This window comes from Cydia pomonella, chromosome 15 (assembly GCF_033807575.1).
Source record: "Cydia pomonella isolate Wapato2018A chromosome 15, ilCydPomo1, whole genome shotgun sequence".
Taxonomy (NCBI): Eukaryota; Metazoa; Arthropoda; class Insecta; order Lepidoptera; family Tortricidae; genus Cydia; species Cydia pomonella.
Window position 1 is genome coordinate 18267393 of NC_084717.1, and position 23651 is coordinate 18291043.

Genomic DNA, 23651 nt, shown 5'->3' on the forward strand with positions numbered 1-23651 from the left:
TAATTTACAGTACATATGGTGCTTCTTTACCGCACTAGTGCGAAAATTAGCATATTACGGTACTGTGTCGAACATTTAAAGGACCATATGTACTGTAAAGCGTTGTACGATACATGTGCGAATAGGTAATTCGCAACTCGTGTCGATTTAAAACACTCCCTTCGGTCGTATTTTAATTTATCGCCACTCGTTTCGAATTTCCTATTTTATATAGATATCGCCGTCTACCCACAACACTCGGCTTATTGAGCGTACTGTGGCACTAGTCGATTTGTGTAAAATGATCCCATACAATACAATACAAATCCTCTTTATTGCACAACCTCAGAATAAATGTACATGGAAACACAAATAATACATGAAGATAGAGGTAAACAACAGGTGGCTTTATCGCTACAGAGCAATCTCTAATCATAATAAGTATTTATTTATTTCTATTGACCTAGTTGCTCGTGGTTAGTTCGGATGCGGATCTTCTAAGTAGGCGCAGCGACTCCAAACGGGTCGTGTAACCAGGCGGCACCCATTGACCACTGGCGATCTTAGATAAGAGCATCCTTAAGAACACAGTGCTCGTTTATTTACGTTCTAAGGGACATGGATCCTCTATTGCTCGGTTTGATTTGTGTATTAGGTAAAGAGAGCTTCAGAGAACCGCAATGACCACTATTGTCAATGCCACCACCCTCCCGATTAAAATTTCATTCGTCTGGCCCTTTATCAATATCCATAAAGATATATAATAAACTACCACAAAATATAAAGGAAGAAAAAAAAGAACACCTATTTGTACGAAAATTAATAGAAACCCTAATAATGAGTTTGAAAAAATGACATTTACATTTTTTCAGGTTGTATTTTTATGTTCCAAATATATTCTCACTGCTGATGTGAAAAGTCTTTTGTACTACACGAGATCAATTCAATGTTATTTGTTTACATCTCGTTCGCTTTCGAGTCCCTTATTATTACGCTCAAGAATCTTTCGCTTGCACGGGAGTCAAAATAAGCAATCGATGAAATATCAAACTTTGCTCTCCTGTTGTACAAATAACTATTTCATATCCAATCTTAAGTTCAGGTCCCTATGTGGCAATATCTATACAGATATAAATACATTGCCACGAACTAATAAGGTACTCAACTTATATTAGACAAGCCAGTGGTATAGAGGCGGACACCAAAACAACAAAAAATGCCCTTAACCAAATAATTGCTTTGATTAATCTGTGAACTCACTAACACGACATGGACCTGGTTAGCGAAGCCCTGGGGACTGCGCCCCTGCCCCCTGTTCCCACGCTTGGACGAGTGATAGGTTTATTACGGTGCTTATTAGGAAGTGAGGACATTTCGACATGAGAAAATCTGGTGGCCAAAACATAGGTATAATTAAAACTTGTTTTGATATTAAGGGGCTCCCCGCGGTTTTCATCGATTTTTGGCAAGTTTTGAGCCGTTACTCTCACCTTGTCTACCGGATTTTGAAAGAAATGAATACTTATTTTTGTGTTTTTTCTAAAAAAAAAACACTTTTTTCACAATTCGATTGCTGTAAAGGATCTCACAAATACAAAATCTACATATTTGGGTTCGTCGTTGACGTCTCTAAAATCTGGTCAGAGATTTTAATTTTACTAACTAATTAACACAAATGCCTCAATGCCTTGGTACAATGCCTCAAGGGCCTATTTTAGATATAAGCTAGTTATAGTAATCATCTGTATATATCCATTATGTATATTGTTATTGGCAATAAATATTAACACAAAAGTTGTGGCCAGAAAACCAGTTTTTTGGCCTAAAAGTATTCTAATTTGATGCCAAATATCTCGAAGACAATGAACTTTGAAGTAAATATGGCATACTATATTGCTTAAAACCGTTGCTGTTAATAAGATAAGCTAAAAAAACATTAGAAAACTAAGGGATTCAGATCGAAGGTAATTGGCGCTAGGGAGCCCCTTAAAAATAATACCTACACACACCGCCGTGTGTGCGACCAATGAAGTTAAAGACTTTTTTAAACTTATTTACTTATAGGTAAAAGCTCTGGAAGAAAAAGTAGGAAACGTGGGCAACGTTTTTTGCCACGCCCCAAACGGTTCCTTTAACTTTGATCTCAAATGTCATCATACCACATCATACTCAAAACTCTGGTTTTTGTGGTAGGTAACGTCTGCTAGGAATATTAGTTGTAGAATAGAATAATTTTTATTCGTAAACACAAACAAGACACATGTCATGACATGTGTGTGTGTGTGTGTGTGTAGCGTAATTGAGTAACAAATGTGTGCTATACTGGTGCTATATTCTGTTTTTTTTATTCCGTAGACTAAAATGACTTTTCATGTGGTACTAAGAAATGTCATGTCTTACATATGAAACGTCATTTTAGTCTTAAAAATATTTCACTCCGGACCACACATGATGTGCATAAAAATCTTTAATAAACTTCCGCAGTCAATAAAAGAAATAGAAAATTCAAAATTATTCAATAAAGCACTTAACACACATCTAAAAGACAAATCTTTCTATACGCTGCAGGAGTTATTTGATAATGGAACGTTAAATTAATACCTATGCTATGAGTAGGTAACTTAGCTCTTAAGTACTGCCTGTGATCTCAAATAATTGTCTGTAAATCTTTGTACTAGATTGTTATTTAGTTATAAGACTGCTGCGCCCTTGCAGGGTACATATTATGTAATTTTGTGTACTTAATATGATTGCAATAAATGCTTTGTCTTGTCTTGTCTTGTCTTGTCTTGTCTACGGAATAAAAAAACAGACCTATTGTACTCGCAAACTGGAAGCGAGCGCGCAATAAGAAAGCCGATGTGTGTAATGACCACACATCATCATCAGGGCTCCTCTACACGATGGCCCAACGTAAGCCAGTCTAAGGGACGCAGGTAAGCGGTGGAATGAGAGAGCAATATCAATTACTCCCTCTAACGCATAAATGCGTCCCTTGGACTGGCCTGCGCTGGGCCATCGTGGAGAGGAGCCATCACACGTGTTTCATACGACGTTTTAACACACTTGCGAGAAAAAACCAAACCTATATAGTTACCTATTTAATAAAATTTTAAGCAAGATGTTGAAACATAAACCGGCCAAGAACATGTCGGGCCATGCTCAGAGTAGGGTTCCGTAGTTACTCTTCCGTCACAATAAGCTAAACTGGAGCTTAAAGTATAGTAGATTGTTAACCAAGGGATGAACCTGTGGATGTACGTCTTTTTACTATGAAGGGTAAACTTTTAGCAATAACTCAAAAACAGCTAAACTGATCATGTCCGCTATAGTTTTCATATAATGTCTTTCTTATGCTATACTTCCACGATTTTTTTCATATTTTTTGGACCTATGATTCAAAAGTTAGAGGGAGAGGACACATTTTTTTTTCTTTCGGAGCGATTATCTCCGAACATATTCACTTTATAATTTTTTTTTTAACCCCTATTACTTTTGAAAGACCTTTCCAACGATACCCCACACTGTAGGGTTGAAGCAAAAAAAAAATATATTCACCTCCACTTTCGTATACTAAACCGTAAAAATAAAATATTTTTTTAGATTTTATTATACGACTTTGTAGTCTTTATTGATTTATATATCCATGCCAAATTTCAGCTTTCTAGCACTAACGACCACGGAGCAAAGCCTCGGATAGACCGACAGACGGACATGGCGAAACTATAAGGGTTCCTAGTTCCTTTAGGCGGGCCAGGGCAGATTCGTATTGAGACAGTTTCGTTTTTGGGCCCGAATCTGAGTAAGCCCGACTCTGTAGAGGCCAGATTCGCCATAGGTATCTTTCTGAACAAAACAATATCGACATACGACTTATGATATAGAAGTCACTTTCTTTTTAAAACAATTTCTGAGTAGGTCAGATTCGTATATGGTCCCGTGACATGACAGTAATACGTCTGATTGGTAATAAGTTGGGATCGGATTTATGCAGTTTCTTATCTCATCCGATTAGCAACGATTCGATTAAAATATTAAGCAGATTCTTTTAATGATGAATTCTGGAAATAACGCTTTCTTATTAGGACAGATTTTATGTATATTTAATTTCGAAAAGGCCAGGTACAATCAGCAGATATCTGAGATACTGGCCACTTTAAGATTAAATATGATAAAGTAATTAATTGACCGAAGCGTAGCGTAGGTCTACGTTTTGACTCGCGCAATCTGCTTTCGTATGTCCGGATGTTCTCCTCTACAGGTCGCAATTCTCAACCGATTCGCGTGAAATTTTGCGACCATATTCTATGATCAAATAGAATTTTTTTGTCGATCCAGTTTTTGGAATTTTTTCAAAATGGCGGAGTCATGGTACGTCGCGCCTAAACAAATAGCCGTATCCATATCATAAGAGTTTCCTCCTTGTGAGACATGGTTACAGAGTGATTTGCGAAAAATTCAGATATTTTAGAACGCTGGTTTAGGGGGTATTTAGATATTTAGGTTTTACTCGAGAATAAGTAACCTAATTTCACCGTGTCACATATATCCATTCGTGGCTCAATTGGAATACACTAGCTTTACAATCATGAGGTTCCGGGCTCTAATCCCGAACAATGAAATCTTTTCTGTTTTTTTTTTTGCACTTTAATTTCCTATTTTTTATTGACTAAGCTTTGTAACAGGGAGAGAGAATCCAGGGTCCTCGGATCTATTCCCTGAATTGTAACATTTTGTATTTTTTTTGTATTTAAATTTCGTATTGTTGATCAAGCGAGCACGAAGCGCGAGCAAAGCGTATTCGTTTCAGTTTTATTGTCTGAACTTTTTTTACAGCCGTTAAAGTTCAAGGAGACGGACAGTTGCGCAGGCGAAAACGGGTTCATGTTTAAAAAATACTGAGCAGTTTTTGCATTTAGATTAATTTATCAACTTTGGCTTTGCTATAGAGACGTAGTTGTAGATTGGAATATTGATATTATATTAGGAATAGAAGTTTAAACGTAAATGTATGTTATATTGCTTTAATAAATAAAAAATATATATCATAGCTAAAAGAGGGAAACGGTTTTTTAACATATTTCCTGCGTGCAGTCGCCGCAGAAAGTTTCGGTACGGTTCGTGGCATTCTTTTAGAAAATTTTGGTGCATATAGATTACTAAGAGCCAGCGATGCTTGCTATAATCTTGTCTACAAAAATTCAGGCCACAAATTTGCAGGAACACAATGTTCCGAAGATTTATTATATATCTTCTGTTGATATTTTAGTCAAGGTATTCGATGTAGCAAAATGATGTTTTAGCGGATTAAATTGCCAAATCCTATAGAGATGAAACACTACAGAGTGAAGCTCTGATGGCCCTTCTTCTGCCGACGAAGATGGAGGTGGTTCTACTTTTACCATTCAGGGGATGACCGACTAACTGTGGGCGTTTGGAAACGGGAAAGGGAGTATTTTCTCTTTCCTTCCCATTTTGTAGGCGTTGGCAAAGAGAATTTGAAATGGAGGTGGACTGTCAAACAAAATTTTGTTGCTACAGTAAAATTGCTGCTATATCTTTCGACACATGATAAAAATTGTAGAACGCCATTTGACTTTCCTTTCCTTGATGATCTTTTTGATCCTTATTCGTTTACTAATATATGTTAAAATTGTTAAATAAACCTAAAAGTGGCGCCATCTAATAGATAAAAGGCCAAATGTTTGACAGCATCGTTTCGAGCGATGGCACCATAACGTTCCAAAGGTTTTAATCATATGTCCAAAGATGGCAGTAAGTATATCTACAAAGTTTTCTTAGTTAATAATTAATGTAAATTCCTTTTCCGTGCAGGCTTTTTAAATTCTGATATATGAAAAATAGTATGAAAATAAATTGACCCATCAATAAATCAGCTTTGAAAATGTCTTTAAGGGCTCTTTATTCGTTTTATTTATTATTTATAAGTATGCTTAAAAAGATGGCGATCGTTTTTTTTTTTGTTTTAGGTAACTTTGCATTTTTTTATTTGTATGAGGATATTGCAAATCACAAAATCATAGCGACCACCTAATCATTCGCAAATGAGTTCTGGCACATACATTACTGTTCTATAAAGAGACCCATGTGAAGATAAAATCCTTTCAACTTTTTTCTACATACAAAGTTGGACCATCCTATTCGATAATTATGTTTTTTTGTCAATTTAGTTTTTATAAATTCTTCTAAACAGCGGAGTCATAGGTACATTTATTCAGTTTTAAGGGCTCCTCTACACGATGGCCCAGCGTAAGCCAATCTAAGGGACGCAGCTATGCGGTGAAATGAGGTAGCAATATCACTTGCTCCCTCTAACGCAGTGGTTCCTAACCTTGTCAGTTCTGCCACCCCTATGACTAACTAGGAAACCCGATTTTACCCCTACTCCCAATAAATATCAATATTCTTTCTTACAGGTCTAATTTCTGTTATATTTAATTGAGCTTATTACCTCCGTAAAATACCAGATTTACCACTACGGGAGTAATTACCCTCAAGTTAGGAACCGCTGCTCTAACGCATAAATGCGCCCCTAGGACTTGCCTACGCTGGGCCATCGTGTAGAGGAGCTATAAGCTATGCTCGCGAGGTCTACAGCTCACAGAGCTACTAGTAGATAGTTCTTAATGACAATGTCACAATGGTTATGTGATTTTCTGACCTACTCAGAATCCGGCATTATGAGAATCTGAAGAGCTAGGAATTTGAGATCTTAATAACCTGACATCTTAGGAACTTGGATAACTAATAAAATGCTCTATACATTATCGAACTTACTCAGAATCAGAATTAAATAGAAACTGGCAACATTAGAGTCATACTTACTCAGATTTTGGCCTAAAACTCAACTGGTTTAATACGAACCCGTCTTGCCCCGCCTAAAGGTCCTAGTTGACTACGGAACCCTAAAAAATGGTCATGCTAAGTATGTATTCACGCCCAATATTAAGCTAAGTATGTATTATGCTTTATCGAGATATAGAGGTTTTTGCAGGTAGGATTGTATAGTACGTAGTTTGTAAAAGGTAAAAACGTATGTTTTGTCAATAATTACTTACAGGCGATTGATCGTCGCGTGCGCTTGTTGTGGCAGCTGCGGCGCCATTTGTAGTTTTTGTCTTTGCTTTTTATTGTCGCTCGATGATAGCTTTGTCATTGGGTGAGAAAGTTATGGTATCTCGTGTTTTTACTTCACATTTGTGTCAACATTAACTTTGTGAAGTGCAAGTTCAATACAATATTTCTCGAATCAAATACCCTCATACTTACCGTTAGGTAACCTATACTAATGCTCGACGCCTAGATCGTGGCCTACCCATGGCATGTAGATACGAGTTTTTTTTGAAATTTTATTTTCCGTTTATAGTAAAATTTGTATATAAAAAAACCGGCCAAGTGCGAGTCGGACTCGCGCACCGAGGGTTCCGTACAAAAATTTACGGTTTTCGCAATTTTTCCTTTATCTGTGCTATAAGACATTGCTTCGTACAAAATTTCAAGATTCTGAGTTCACGGGAAAGTAGGAGTACCCTGTAGGTGTTGATTCCCTTGCGAGTGTCGAAAATTTGCGGCATAAACGGCTGTATATTTTGATTGCGTTGGCTTAGAAGCTTGATTTTTTCACAGCTCTAAGAGACAGTAGATTTGAGTATTTGATATAAATTCCAGCTTGATACCTCCACGCGTTCCTGAGAAAAAGGGTCTTGACAGACAGACAGACGGACGGACGGACAACTAAGTGATCCTATAAGGGTTCCGTTTTTTCCTTTCGAGGTACGGAACCCTAAAAATATTCCCAAATGTTTAGAGTCAGACCAAGACAAGTCTGCAATGGATTTTTGAATTGAGTAGTACAACATTTTTTAAATAATTTATTTAAAAAAATAACTTTTAAAATCTCTTTCATATATTTTTGATGCTTTTATATAGTTTTTTTTTTATAATAAGTAATGTTGTTGTTTTAGAATTTATTTTATTCATAAACACACAAACAGTAATAGACAGACATAAAAGAGAATATAGTGAGAGTAAAGTGTCACGAAATGGCCTCATCTCAGCATGTTGCTGGCGACTTCCAACGATGATCTTCCGATGACCTTCCATGATGCTGTTTGTTGTTTATTCTATATTGATGGCGATAACTATTGAAATAGGAGAATTGGTCAGTACTTACCTATACGAGTAAACTGTAACTAGTTACCTAGTAGTTACTCGTAGTACATTAAGTTTCTTTGTTGTTTTACACTGTGTTTTATTGAATTCCGTTAACTTCGGAGTATGGGTAAGTATGTTTAAGGAAACTAAATGGCATAATTAATTTAAAAAATATATATATATAATTTTTATATTTTTATAAAAAGTAATGGAATGTTGCATATAGCGTTGCTGTAACACGGGCATTACATTTAATTCAACCAAACAATTGAAAACTATGCCATATCAATGTCATTTCGAACATCAATCGCCCGAGATAGTATTTACGTTTAGTAAATGTACACACTCGTACTAAAAACTAATCAATATGTAAACAGGCCCTAAGGCAAGTGTATACGCTCGTGAGGGCCTTATAAGATAAAAATAAATGATTGATTATCTCCGAAATTGAGTTAATTAGAATACAGGTGTCTTTGAGAAAGTTGCTTAATTTAAGCTCAAAAATGCACCCTTGGAATTAACGGAAATGGACTGGACTGCAATTTAAATAAAATAAGAATACTCCAGGTCTTCATTTAAGCAATATTTTTGTAACTATTCTCGTAAGTTTGTTTCTTTAATAATTAAAAATAAAATGGTATTCATGCTTCATCATTGTAAGTACCTACCTACCTATTTGGTTTTCTGACAGAAGTGTCATACATCGCGAGCCGATGCAGTTGTGTCGTCAGAAGATTGGTAATATAATTTGATGTCATTGTTTACTTTTATATAAAGTCTCAATTTCATTGAGCGCCGAAATCAGTACTGACCTCATGATGTTATGATATAACTCAGAAATAATCTCCCGTCCTGCTTAGTGCAGGGTTGTCACTCTTCAGTTTTGTAGTAATTATAATCTTTATTAACTTAAAATCTAGTATAACTATTTGGTGGTAGCGTTAAGCGTAGGGAACGTGCATGAATTGTAGGGGGCAGCACAGGAGCCCCCTGTTTATTGGCGCGAAGTGTAAATGTGAAGTTTAAGCTTTCAATAAACGTGATTTTATTATAGCCATTTTAGTTAGGCAGGTAGGTAATATATATACGAGTATACCACACACGATAGGTTTTATAACAAAATATATCTTTTTCCATACAAAAAAATGATGACGGGCGTAGGTACCTACACAGTTGTCACAGGGTTCATGTTTCACATAGGTAGAGGTCCATTCCACGACTCTTCTCTTTCCGCACAGACTCTACGAGTACCTATGATTTGTTCTACTTACCTACTTATTTCTACTTCCTCTGTTGCACTTTACGTGAATGTCGGATGTTATGGTGGCTGTTTTCCATCAGGCGAGCCGTATGTTTGTTTCAGGGATCGGTAACCGGTATTTTTTGTATGGAAACGAAAACGGTATTTTTTCGTTCTTTGTTAATTATTTCATTTCTAATTGGGCAATCTAATAATACGAAATCCGTATCTAAAAACATAACGGAGTCCTATATTTGGAGTATAAAATAAACCGAAATATATGTTTATTTCAAAGTTTTTCCAAAAAACCGGTTCCGATCCCTGGTTTGTTTGCCACTGACGTGGTATAAAAAAATAAGATTCACTTTAAATTACCAGTTCGTCGACAGCCCTGCGTCCAAAACCTGCGCTCAGGCTGATGAGTTGCGCAGACGCCATAAACGGCCCCTGTTCATCACGCACTCCATTATTACACGCTCCGCGCCGCTTTCCGACCATTTCGTGGCCCAATTGTTTCGTCATATATGTATACGTACCTACTGCAGATAGCGTCATAGGAGATAGTGACGGCCGAAACGGCCAAATATATATCGGGACACATCCTTATTTCTATGGTTAAGAGGTGTTAGAGTCGAACCAGGATAAGTTGGGAGCGATTTAGACAGCCCAGACAGCGGAAGTTTCTTTTAACCCCTTAACGCATGCCATAAAAATATTTTGTTTAAATTTGAATTTTAATAGCTCAATAGAGTTAAATAATATAATTGCCATATATGGTTGCATATGCGGTAAAGGGTTAAACGTCAAACTTCTATAAAATTATGACGTTTACTTACCAGTTGCACAGGCTGGGCTATCAAAATCGCTGCTAAGTTAGCTTGGTCTGACTCTACTTTGGCAGTCACTATATTATTTCATTTATATATATTCCGCATCATATATATAAATAAAATAGTGACTGTGTACGACTTAAATGTATTCTCGTGTGTCAAATGCAACTTGTACCTACGTATAGCACACAACTTATAAACATTTGTGACGTTCTAAAGCAAAAGGTACCACGTTATCGCTTACCATAAGGGCGAATTTGCTCGTATCTATATACGAATAACCTGTCAGAGCGTCGTTATGGCAATAACAATGTGGTACATTTTGTTTGAGAACGTCACATTTCTGTATTTATTATGATAATGTTCGTGAGTTGTGAAGTTTGTACTGTGGACGTAATAGGTATTATCTAAACATGAACATGAACATAAAAAATCACATTCTATTAAATGAACATGATTCAATGGAATAAATGATATGATATGATATGATAAATATTCAGTTATAGGTACTATTTAGGTACCTGCGAAATATGACTTGGTACATATTTGCCAGACGTATACTTATTGACCGGCCTGGCCTAGCGGGTAGTGACCCTGCCTATGAAGCCGATGGTCTCGGCTTAGAATCCCGGTAAGGGCATTTATTTGTGTGATGAACACAGATATTTGTTCTTAAATCATGTCCAGACATAGAAGTTTTTGTGGCAAAATAAAGTGATTGACAAAATCAAATATCGACATGTCTATTATCGATATTACCTTAGCGTTATTTTAACATTGTATTTAGTTTACGTTTGCTTAGAATAAATGAAAAAAAAAATTTTTAAATTTATTCTAAGCTTAATAGCATCGTTCGCAGACGTTTCTGTTTGTTAAAAAATAATTTAGTTTATATTTTTATTTTTAAATACTTAATATATGTAATTATGGTCGGATTTGTAATCAATTTGCATTCTTAAAATTTCCCGGTAAATTACAACAAGTAGAATTTACATCTTTTAATTATTAATTTATGACTGACTTAGCGATGGTATTATTTGTCGATGTTTCATTTTCTCAAGCACTCGTTTTTGCCACAAAGACTTCTATGTCCGGTCATGTCTCTTTTCTATATATGTAGTTATGTATATCGTCGCTTATGTGTAGTACCCATAGTAAACGCTTTGCTTAGTTTGTAAGATCTGAGGAAGAGATCTATGTAAGATTGTCCCCAACTCTTTATTTATTGAGTGGATTAAATCATGTGCAATTACTATAAAAGGCTACAGGGATTGAAGAAAAGACGGCATTCATACAACAGTTTATTTAAAATATACTGAAACACACCCAACTTGTCAGTAGAAAAGGCGCGAAATTAAAATTGTATAAGAAGTCAACTCTTCGCGCCTACATTTTTTTAATTTACCGCTTTTTCTAATGATAAGGTCGCTGTGCCAGAGTATAATTTTTCTTACTAAAAAAATCGAGATCCATTAATGTTGGTGTCACAAAAGCAGCATAACCACTCAAGAATAAATTATACCTATAATAAAAAATGCATAGAACTAATATTTTTTTTCTTTTATAATTCTTGCGTGATTTTAGGTACTTAAAGCGACATTGAAGATATCATAGATTTATGAGGTACGACATAATACTTAGGCAGGTTCTAATTCAGAAATACCTAACTTGTATGCATCTGTTATTTGCAGGGCCGGTACATATCATGCCGTTGACGGAAAAATTACGTCATGCTACATAGAGTTGATTCCAATTATTCGTAATAATTAATCATTTGTCAACCTCTTTAGTTAACTGATATAGATAATAGACAATCAGTACCGAAACGTCTAGCTGACTTTCATTTAATGTCACTAAATTAAAGATTTAATTTCAATTGGCTCATTTATTCCTAGTTACTTATATATTGTACTAATGTTTTGATTTTTCTTTACATCTAAATTTACTGTCGTTCCTACATTCTCATTTGGATTAGCAACCTTATGTCTGATAAAAATTCGCGCCCCCGAAATAAGTTTATCAGAAATAAATCGACATGACACTGGCAATCAACAGTAAGCCATATTAAAAAAAAAAAAAAAAATGTCACTCAACTAAACAATAGATTAATGTTTATTAAATAATACATTTTTTTTAACAGTATATTTTACGTAACAAGTATTAATTTTTCAACGCGTCAATAGGTAAGGTTTGTAGTATTGTAAAAAGACTCCTTATATGTTAAATTACGTAATTTTTGCGTCAATGGCATGAAAAGTACGGGCCCTGGCTTATTCGTGACTGAAACCGGCAAAACGTCTTGCCATAAGGACGAGATTTGCTTGTATCTTTACGAGTAACCTGTCAAGGCTGTAGGGCAAGCGACAAAGTCGGACGTTTTGCCGGTTTCCGTCACATTTGTTGACTATAATTAGCATTATTACAAAGTAAAATCTTATGTATTTTATTTACTGATTTGTTGAGGAGTTTTATTTCAGTTAGGTGCTTAATACCTACTTTTAAAATCATTAAAGATGCTTAGCATTTTTTGACACTTAAAAGCAACTGGTTTAAAAAGTAAGATTGCTATACTAATCTCTACGTTTTGCCACAGACTACCTAACTGTATAGTTCGTTTTTTTAGAAGAAAGAAGGCAATCGATTTTGGCGTGTCTTTTTATCGAAACACACTTGAAAAATAAGTCACGGCAAATATGTAACAATTACATGACGTTCGACTTTCAATCCGGAGGTCGCGGGTTCAAATCCTGGCTCGTACCAATGAGTTTTTCGGAACTTATGTACGAAATGTAATTTGATATTTACCACTAGCTTTTCGGTAAAGGAAAACATCGTGAGGAAACCTGCACACATCTGCGAAGAAATTCAAAGGTGTATGTGAAGTCCCCAATCCGCATTGGGCTAGCGTGGGGACTATAGCCCGAGCCCTCTCGCGCATGTGAGGAAGCCTGTGCCCAGCAGTGGGACGTATATAGGCTGAATTATTTATTTATATTATTATTATTATACGATCATTTACATCCATTAGCTTTCATAAGTAATACCTAGTTAAGTACTGATTTTTACCTTTCCTCCTTTTTGTCAAGATTGTTTACCTTTTTTTCTATTGCAAAAAAAAAACCGAACTATATCTACGGCATGAGCCAACGCAGCGTGAAAAACTGATAGTGGGTGAAAATATTGTTATGTTGCTAACTATAGAAGCTTTGCATGAGTGAATAAAAAAAGTCGATGACATTTGATAAGTAGTTTCCTATAAACAAATAGCCTTCTTCAGCAATAATAGTTAATAGGAAATTCGTAACGAGTGGCGATAAATTAAAACACGACCGAAGGGAATGTTTTAAATCGACACGAGTTGCGAATTACCTATTCGCACATGTATCGTACAACGTTTTACAGTACATATGACCCTTTAAAATTTCGACATAGTTACGTGATGTCAAAGATTATTCATGATCATTCAAATCCAGAAGCACCTTAAAGTTGTTATTAGTGTATCATTTACAACAAGAGAAATATTTTGTTTTACAGTCCAGTACCTATTCCTATTAATAGCCGTACAACGAGTTGACACTTGACGTTTACGTTAGCTAGTAGTCCATCTCGCTCGCACTGATATATTAGTGCGATAGAGAGGGAATGCGATCGAGTTCACACAGTCGCAAAAGTAAATGTCAAACGCCAATTCGTGGTGGCTGTGTAGGTCTCTGTTACTTTTACAGTAAGGGCCATTTTCGCTCGGTACAAAAAGGTAGTAAGGTTCTTTTCGATGTGAACGACCACACTAAATAGACCTACTTATATCTCTCATGTTTGCACTTCACTCGAGTTGTATTGCGTAGTATTAAAGCTAAAAACTCCATAGATTTGTCAAACGATTTTAAACCTTAACCTCCAAACAGAAGGGGTGAAAAATTAGTTTATTTATTCTAACGAAATTAGGTATAGCTACATTTTCGCCACTATAAAAAATGCATGTTTTCGTCATATACGTACGCTACGGTTTAAAATCGGTTTTCAAAAGCGCAATGTATTTATTGTAACAAGCGTTATTTCTTTATCAACTAACTATAACCTATACCTAGAATGGTTTTATAGGCTGGAATTTGCTTTTGTTACTTTTTTAAGAATTTTCATTTTCACAAATAATAAAACTTTCGGGCAGTTTTCAAATTCTTATGCAGTATCAAAACGCAAATTCCCGCCAAGTTTGACAATTAATTTTTTTATTCCCGCGTCTAGACTATGGTCACGACTGTAGAGCCAAAATCCTCACGAACGTGAGGGTGGTGTAGCTGACTACACTGCGCAGTTTGCTCGCTTGCTACCGTCGGTTGTCTTGCGTCTCGGAGTTACTGAGCGCGGATAGGGAGCTTGCGCGCTTCATGCTGTGAAATTCAATTTTAATTTAAAAAACAGTGGATAAAGAAATATTTTAGTCCCCATGGTACACAAAAGTTTGTTATAAAAGAAACGAAATAAAAAAAACTTACTGAAATGGTTGTGAAGAAAGGAAGAAACTCTCCAAGAAGGAACATTACGAGATAAAATGAAGCCATGCCGTAGGTACATTGCTTACGGTTAACTTACACATTCCCAAAGTTACCTATATATTTTTTTTAGGTAATTTCATGTGCAAAACTTCTAACTTAATTAGCATAGCATATTTATATTAATCGTAAATGCGATACCAGCTAAACTTAGAAAAAGACCCCTTTTATAGGGTTTTAAAATATGTCGGCCCCGTGTTCTAGTAGACTTATTAAATGTTAAGAAGTATTAGATAAAAACTAACTGATATGTTGCATATTGCATGACTCTTATGCATCTCCACTATTCGAAAGCGGTTAGAATATTAACCCATCTACGCAGAGATCATTTTCAGCACACCTCAATTAAAAAAATTACAATTCGAGGTGCAAACTTTTCACAGGTTAGCACGATAGAACGTGTTACGTGAACGTAGGTGTTGGTTCTAGCTTTTTTTTTTTCTAGTTTACTCTTAATAAAAACATATTTTTACAAGCAAACCCTTGAGTGATCACTAGTACGAGTATATAGAACTAGCATCGATAGTAGAGTTTATCGATACAGGAACTCCCTACTTGTCAAACAATTTTGCCCCACGGATTCCTATGTCTGCATTTGACACATTTCCTTTCTCGTTCTATATACTTCGTTTTTTAGCATTAGAAAGAACTCTACAGAAGTAAGCGTGCAATTTTTATCAGAAGAACGCCATTTGACTTTGATCCTTATTCTTTCACTGATATGTGTTAAATATCAAAAAGTGGCGTGGTGCAGTAAATTTACTGTGGCTACAAAATTATTTTTGACTATCCACCTCTATTTCAAATTCTCTGTGGTAGTATATATCATGGTCACTTATTTACTACAAAAATTTATAGCAAAAGTGACCGATTTGGAACCACGCGTTTAAATTATGACTTTACTGCCCCCGTGTAAAACCAGCTTAAATGACGGTTCCGAAACAGTCGTGTGTATTTAAAAAAATTGAGTGTGAGGTTGGTCGGTAAAAGTTTTTTATCAAAGGGCACCAAGGGCAAGGGTATGTGTACCCCCTGACTGATCATAACAATACTCGTAGTATCAAATTACATTTTTTTCCGATCTGGATCCTTTAAACCAAATTACATAGAAACGGGAAACCAACTGGCGGCATCTATAAAAACCTTTGTCAGTTGCCAACCCCATGAACCACCACATCCAAGGTTTACCTGTCAGGATCAGTGTAGTCTACGTCCGGCAGACAGGCGGAGTGGCGCCCGGCGAGGCGGCCGAGCCAGCGCGCGGAGGAGCGCCGCAGCGACTCGCGGAGTTTCGAGAAACCCGACTCCCCCTCCCGCCCCTCCTGCCGCGCCGGTGTTATGCAATTTACACTCCATTTTGTTTCAACTAAAAATTCGTATGGGTTTTTAAGGTTGGGTTCCATTTTGAGGTTAGAATTTTCAAGGTCAACTACTTTAAAGGGGTCAAGTTTATTTCAAATAAGAGAAAATTTGACCCTTTGTCATTTAAGGTCTATGGGGATGTTTTAAAAATATAAAACTAGGTATACCATGAAATCAAGAAATAACTTGACGATGGTTACTGTCAAGTTTCAATATGAATAACTATCTGTTTTCAAGTCATTGACCCTTTGAACGCTTTATATCATAAACACAAACATCACTCATACGCCAAGCTCCCGGGCGCAAGGGAGCTAATATAAACCTTACTCGAAAGTGTGAAGGTTACTTTGACAGCGTCCGCCATGACACCTACAGGCGTCCTCCACAGCGGGCACAACTAGTAACGACGACTTTAGGTGTTCTTGGCGTTCAAAAGGTTAAAAAAAGAGTTGATTTATTTCCAAACTAAGAATTGAAGTCCAATTGTAAAACACCAATTCAAGCTACGTGACAACATGTAAAGTAACTACTACAATGTAATGTAGCGTGTGATTTTGGTATGAAATTATGGAAATGATTTGAAGTGCCTACATGCTTCTACAACTAACAGCGAAAGCCGTTAAGTATGTTGAGTACCTAGCGAAGAAAAATGTATTTTGATCCTATAGTGCGCGTTATCTTGAACCTTATCGTAATGTACGAAGGTTGGGATTGGGCTGTAGCCGCCGCAACAGGTGGCATTTTTGGCGGTCAAGGGTTTAAACAAGTGTGTACATTTATTTGTATATTTTATTCAATTAGTGGGCTATAAATTGCATAACACTGTAGACTCACCTTTTTCGAACCCTTAAGTTTTATATTTAAAAAACGAAAGAAAAACAAAACAAAATGTTACATAAATATTTATTAACAGTTTAAAAATTACCAAAATTAAGATCGATGTGATATCGAGACATAAAAAAGGAACCAATAATTTAAATTATTGTGACAGCGCCGATGTACTAGAGATTCGTGGTTCTATTTAGAATTGTTTGAAAAACTGACATGTCTCTTGTAAAATATATCTAGTGTACATAGAGTAAAAAATTGCATTCACAAGCAGCACCCACATACAAATAGAAACATTTCAATGTATATAAAAATATTATACTATATCACTAACTCTCACATAAAGCTTAGACCGATACACACTAACATTGGAATGACATTATGTAAGCATTATTTATTAAAACTGATAATTTAAATAGGTATCCATTTTGATTCTGAATCGCAAATAATAAAATAAATAAAACGTTCACGAAATAACACAATCATGCGTTCTTCTTCAAAGAGCACTGGATTAAACTATCAGCAAATTAAAATTGAAAGTGAATAAAAATAAAATCGTTGTTAATTATAATATTGATCCACACCACAATTAAATAAATGCAATTTCAACTTAATTATCTTGGTAAAATGCGGCCGAAACTTACGATAAAATAAAAATATGGGTAAGTTTAGTCGAACCGCGACTATCAAAGTCATAATTATAAAATTTGTTAAAATCCGCACCTTAAATAATAAATTTGCAATACTCCGGACGGTTCATCTTCGATAAAATCTCTCTTGTTACATTTTTTTTTTATATATTTTCGATTTGTTTCATAAAATTATACTTAAGCATGCTAACATAAATAGATCTAAGCTAGTAGATGTGCTAGCACAGTTCATGTTGCGTGGGCGCGGCGGGCGCATGCTCCGCGCCCGACACAATCCAACGTGTGAGCGACAAAATGAGACGCGGGCGGTTGCTTTATATGTAATAAGCGAGTGCTTAGGTGAGTCAAAATTCTTTTCATTATCTTGATTTTGTCCCCAAATGTGACGGAGTGCAGCTTTTTGTATAGGATGTGTAAAATACTGTATTTACCTCAGTAAATCATACGATATAATGTATTTCCAACGGTTTACCAACACACGTCCCGCGGTACGACCGCCCTGCTCGCCGGTCGAACAGTCAGTCAGTGACGTAACCGCTCGAAACGTCTACACTAGTGTGAATTTAGTTTTTAATTTTTCTCAAGATAATTATAATCTATTGGAAAGACACGCAATATCACTCAACTATTTTTAATTTTTGATCATCATCATCATTTAAGAGCATGGCTCTTGTCAGTGGAGTAGACGCCAGTTTTCGCGAGTTCTTTAGGTCCCTGAAGACACGACATTGGCTTTTCCTTTTAGTTGTTGCGTGTAATTATTTGATAAAAGACAAAAATAGACGCGTGACAGAGTGACCAGAAACAAGACAATGAAAAGAGTTTTGACCCAGGTGTAAGTGACACTTGAATTGGCCTAATTGTTAACACGTTTAAGTCTACGATAATTGTATCGTGTGTAATATTTACAGTGGTACTTCAATAGGTATCACTGTAAGTTTTGCAACATTGATTTCGTAAATAATAGAAATATGTATAAAACACAATTTGTCACTGCCATATTACTGACTTTCGGCGCAATTCTTCATTAGACGTAGTATGTTGAATTAATGAATATCAAAAAACCATACATAATAGCTACCAAAAGTCAGCTCTTACCAAAACCATTGCATTAGATATTAGATCGACTCGACAGATACAAGCAAAAGAAACAGTTCAAAAATTTCTGAATTGTTCTGAGGTCGCCGTTACATTTCAAACCCGATCACTGCATATTTTTGTTAAAATTATTTTCTGCCGGATCGTCCTAACAAATTCACAAACACATTACCCTCCTTCGCTTTACGCAGTCGGGTAACGTAACTTACACCTCGCCAAGCGTCACCCGCGTCCAAGCGTGACTTAAACTAACTTAACTAACTAACTAACTAACTACTGCTGCGGCGTGTTGATGCCTAGCGCATTGAACAGCTTCGACTTAAGGTTCATGCGGGGCTCGCTCGCTGTGTTCCCACCCTATACCAAACAAAACATAAGTTAAACGCAAAATAAAGGTGGAAGCGTGGAAGTAAAGGTGTTGAGTGTGCGTTGATTGTGCGAAATTAAATAGTTTATGAAATTACTGGCCTGATAGGTACTTAAAGTATTTTGAAAAAGGAAATTAATCCTTTGAGTGGTAGGCCGTCGACTCCCGACCGATTATATCATTTAAATTTCAAATTTCTTCTTCTTTCTCCGGCCTTATCCCATGTTCAGTTGGGGTCGGCTCTCCTAATCGCTTTTCGCCAGCTTGTTCTATTCTGGGTCGTCATTGGATCTAATTCTAGAGCTTCGAGGTCACTATTTACTACCGATAGCCATGTGAGACGGGGCCTTCCGGAACCTCTTGGACCGGTGTCGATAGCTAGCACTTTACGGGCCATATGGTCTTCGGGTATTTAAATTTCAAATTTGATTAATTGAAATAAAATCAAAATTCCAACAACTCAAAAATGGCATATGCCACTTGAAGAGTTAAGTGACTAGGTCATCCGAACAATCTATGGTATTATATCATTGGTTTAATGTCCGAGTCAATCCAAGATAAGTTGCCAGCGATTTTGATAGCCCAGACGGTCCACGGGTTGTTTTAAACGTCAAAATTCTATGAAATTATGATGTTTACTTGACACCTGCACCGTCTGGGCTATCAAAATCGTTGCCAACTTATCTTGGTCTGAATCTAGATGGTTTTGTGTTTACTAAGAAAAAAAAGAGACTAAATTCCGAATGTAACCAATTTGGAATAAAAGGTAATCGGCTGGTAAGGTGTGGGCTACCAGCGGCATGCAGCCTGAGGCGCCTAAGTCCGCGCGCCTGCGCGATGCGCCACCGCCGTTGCCTAGCAACGAATTTGCACAACACAGTCGTAGGAAAAATCTCACACACTACATTTGATTCGTGACCGAAAATTGTTGACATAAATTGTAATATATTACTGTAAATATATTTGTAAATAGTCTCCTCATCTTTCTTCTTGTGTTCTGTACAGAAGTAATAATAGTCAAAATTGTACGAGCTTAACAAAATAAATACATGTCTTGGATTAAGAAGTACCTATTGCAGTTTAGCCAATTGGAGCCATAAATATGCCAATTTTTTTCTATAAAATAGATAACTTCGCATAATCAGATTTTTATAATAAAAAATAAATTAGAAACAAATACAAATAAAAGTATATATAAAGAACATACATAGAAAGCATTATCATAATTAAGTACACAAAAAGGCGAGCGGTGTAGGGTGACCATGGTTTTGTGATTATATCGAAAGTCCTGTGGGATGAGATACGATAAGACAGAGACGGTGCGACCCACGGTGCTGGGAACGAATGAGACGAAACATGTGCAATGATGACAGTTAGTTCGCTTTAATTCTGTTTAGTACATTTTTATTAGTAAAACGTGAAGTTTTAGTGACAATGATAGTGCGTTTCCGTCGTTATTCATCATACAGTGCTGTCATGCGTATTATCACCCCAATTTATGTATTTATCTCAACTTTTTTTAGCAGTGCTAAATGAAACCCAAAGGGAGTCTCTGACGTGTGTAAAATTTATACCTACACGGCCTCATTTGCTAAACATCAAAGATCAAATGAGTAGTCTCAGAAAAAATAGTGCCCGCGAGTTTTACAGCTACAGAAGTTAGCGCTGTACGGTTGTCTGTAACTGAATTGTCAAGCGTCAACTTTTGACAGAGTTACAGCATAATTTACGGAGCCATACAGTGCCCTCTAATAGCTGTAAAATTCAAATCACGAATTAGTCTTCAATTTCGACATTCTAAAAACAAATGATATACAGAGTCATATTTGACGATCTGTCTGGCTTAGTGGGCATTTATTTGTGTGATGAGCACGGATATTTGTTCCTGAGTCATGGGTGTTTTCTATGTATTTAAGTAATTATATATATCTTTGTCTAAGTACTCACGACACAAACCTTATTTAGCTTAATGTGGAACTTAGTCAATTTGTGTAATAATGTCCTATAACATTTATATTTAGCAAATGAGCCATGTGAGAACACGTCATACATCAGTTTTTAGTTCGTCACACAGTCAAAGGTCGTACAATTTGTGTCATAAACAAAGTGACAGACATAATGAAAGCGAACACCGCACAAACATCCGGCAACGAGCACAAGACGCGACAGCTGAGCCTTCATCCAGCAACACAACGCAACGTCATACGTAAACCAATCATATTTCTATTTCAAAAATATGAGGAAAAGTAATAAACAATGAACAAACCAAATATGTATTAGAATTAATTTTCCTCATTGATGAAACAAAAAGCATCTTTATATTTTATCATTCGAGTCTCAACATATTATTATTCTAAATTCAAACTAATCCTTGGTATAATTAAGAAATTTCGTTTATTTAGGTTAAATTTTACTGTGAATTATAATGATTCTTCTGTTCGGTACACCGATTTAAAGTACAGCCCACTAATTTTAATCACAAAAACGTCAGCATCTAGAGATACGCTTCGAGGTTGAGGAACTTTTCGTATCTCAAATATCTGCTAGAAACATGTTAATATGCTGAAGTCAGTGTGACTTGTAAGAATGATTATAATTATTGTAGTAAAATCGAGCAAAGTATGAGTGAGATGTTCAGTCGAGCCGGGCGTATGCGTTGCGTTGTGTGCGTGCGGGCGGAGAAGGGTTAGTCCCGGACCTCGTCGTGCTGGGCGGGCGGCGGCGGCGGCTCGTCGCGCCCGGCGCGCGCGCGCCGCGACTGCTTCACGATGTCCAGCGCCTGCACGCCCACACGCCCAGGGTTACACGACATGGCCAAACCAATATACGTCGTCGAAAAGGGAGCAATAACTGACGCAAAACAGTCTTGACAATTTCAAACATCCGACACTATAAAAATTCTTTGGAATACACCTAAACTTTAAAAATTATATTAAAAGAAATAACCGGCCAAGAGCATGTCGGGCCACGCTCAGTGTAGGGTTCCGTAGTTACTCTTCCGTCACAATAAGCTAAACTGGAGCTTAAAGTATAGTAAATTGTTAACCAAGGGATGAAACGGTACTTTTCACCTGAGTTAAACAAATAGGCAAATTTGCATAATCAGTACCTAATTAAAATAAGTCTTTTTACTATGAAGGGAAAACTTTTTGTGATAACTCAAAAACAGCTAAACTGATCATGTCCGCTATAGTTTTCATTTAATGTCTTTCTTAAGCTCTACTTCCACGATTTTTTTCATATTTTTTGGACCTATGGTTCAAAAGTTAGATGGGGGGGGACACATTTTTTTTTTCTTTCGGAGCGATTATCTCCGAATATATTCACTTTATCAAAAAATATTTCTTGAAAACCCCAATTAGTTTTGAAAGACCTTTCCAACGATACCCTACACTCCAGGGTTGAAGCGAAAAAAAAAATTCACCCCCACTTTACGTATAGGGGAGGTACCCTAAAAAAAATTAAATTTTTAAATTTTATTGTACGACTTTGTCGGCTTTATTGATTTATATATCCATGCCAAATTTCATCTTTCTAGCACTAACGACCACGGAGCAAAGCCTCGGACAGACAGACAGACAGACAGACAGACAGACAGACAGACAGACAGACAGACAGACGGACATGGCGAAACTATAAGGGTTCCGTTTTATGCCATTTGGCTACGGAACCCTAAAAAAGGAGAAACATACTTAAGAAATAATGATAGACGAAATTACAAATATTTCGTAGACAAGAGCGTATTCTTTTTTTTATGTTCTAAGGAGACGTATCTCTTCTTGAATGATTATATTGTCACCCGAATTTGAATTAAATAACACAAACGTATGCATTACATTAAACATCAAAAGTTATTATTAGGGAGTCAAAAAACTAAACAAGGAAAAAATCTAGTGCAAAAATATTCTCAAAAGTTAAAAAAAATCTACGAGTAAATGATAAGCTAACTTACTACTTCTAAGAATTAAATACATCATTATTACAGGGCACGATTTACACGTCATGTAGGTAGGAGTTCTAGCGATGAATCTAGCCTTCTACCCCATGAAAGTTTTCAACTAGCAAAATATGAAATCGGATCATTTCAATCCGTTTCACACAATTTTTCTTTTCTACTATTTTACATTTTTTAACATCTTTTATACACCTTAAGCAGCCGCTACAATCTATCGTAATAGCTCTAGAATACGTGACACTGACGGTTCCAAATGTTCCAACTCTATTGGGAATCATCAGTAATTTCATTAGCAATCGTTTACCGAATTACAAAGATAAGTTTATTTTAAAGATGATACACAAGTTTAAAGTAGGTCTTTGACTGAACTTACTTGTTGAACACGCGCCACTTGCTGGCAGCGTGCGCGCAATTTAATAAAAAGATCGTGTTAATCTGTGCCCCGTCATCTCTAGCACACTACTTAGTATATTATACTCCTACATACATATACTTAGATAAGAAGACATATTGCGTGTTGGGAAAAGCATAAATAATATGTTTACTTAATTATATCTGGAATATAAAAAAAGTAAAATTATGTGTTAAAATTTAAATAAAATATAATTTTCTGC

The 23651-nt window shown here is 36.1% G+C and overlaps 1 protein-coding gene across 9 annotated transcripts in view; it reads right to left on the reverse strand.

The window, feature by feature from the left end:
* Nucleotides 1-14477: 14477 nt before the first annotated feature.
* LOC133525534 (kinesin light chain) overlaps nt 14478-23651 on the reverse strand; it is an 88028-nt gene continuing 78854 nt past the window's right edge. For 3 of the 9 annotated variants that reach the window (XM_061861817.1, XM_061861814.1, XM_061861815.1), the window contains 2 exons: nt 21781-21861; nt 18321-19072 (listed from right to left, as the gene is read on the reverse strand). In XM_061861817.1, the coding sequence (XP_061717801.1) occupies nt 18989-19072; nt 21781-21861 (165 nt within the window). In that variant the 3' untranslated portion in view covers nt 18321-18988. Of the gene's footprint in view, nt 14616-16107; nt 16144-18320; nt 19073-21780; nt 21862-23441; nt 23593-23651 lie in introns of those variants that run through there. The other 6 variants (XM_061861820.1, XM_061861819.1, XM_061861816.1 and 3 more) reach the window with 5 other exon arrangements.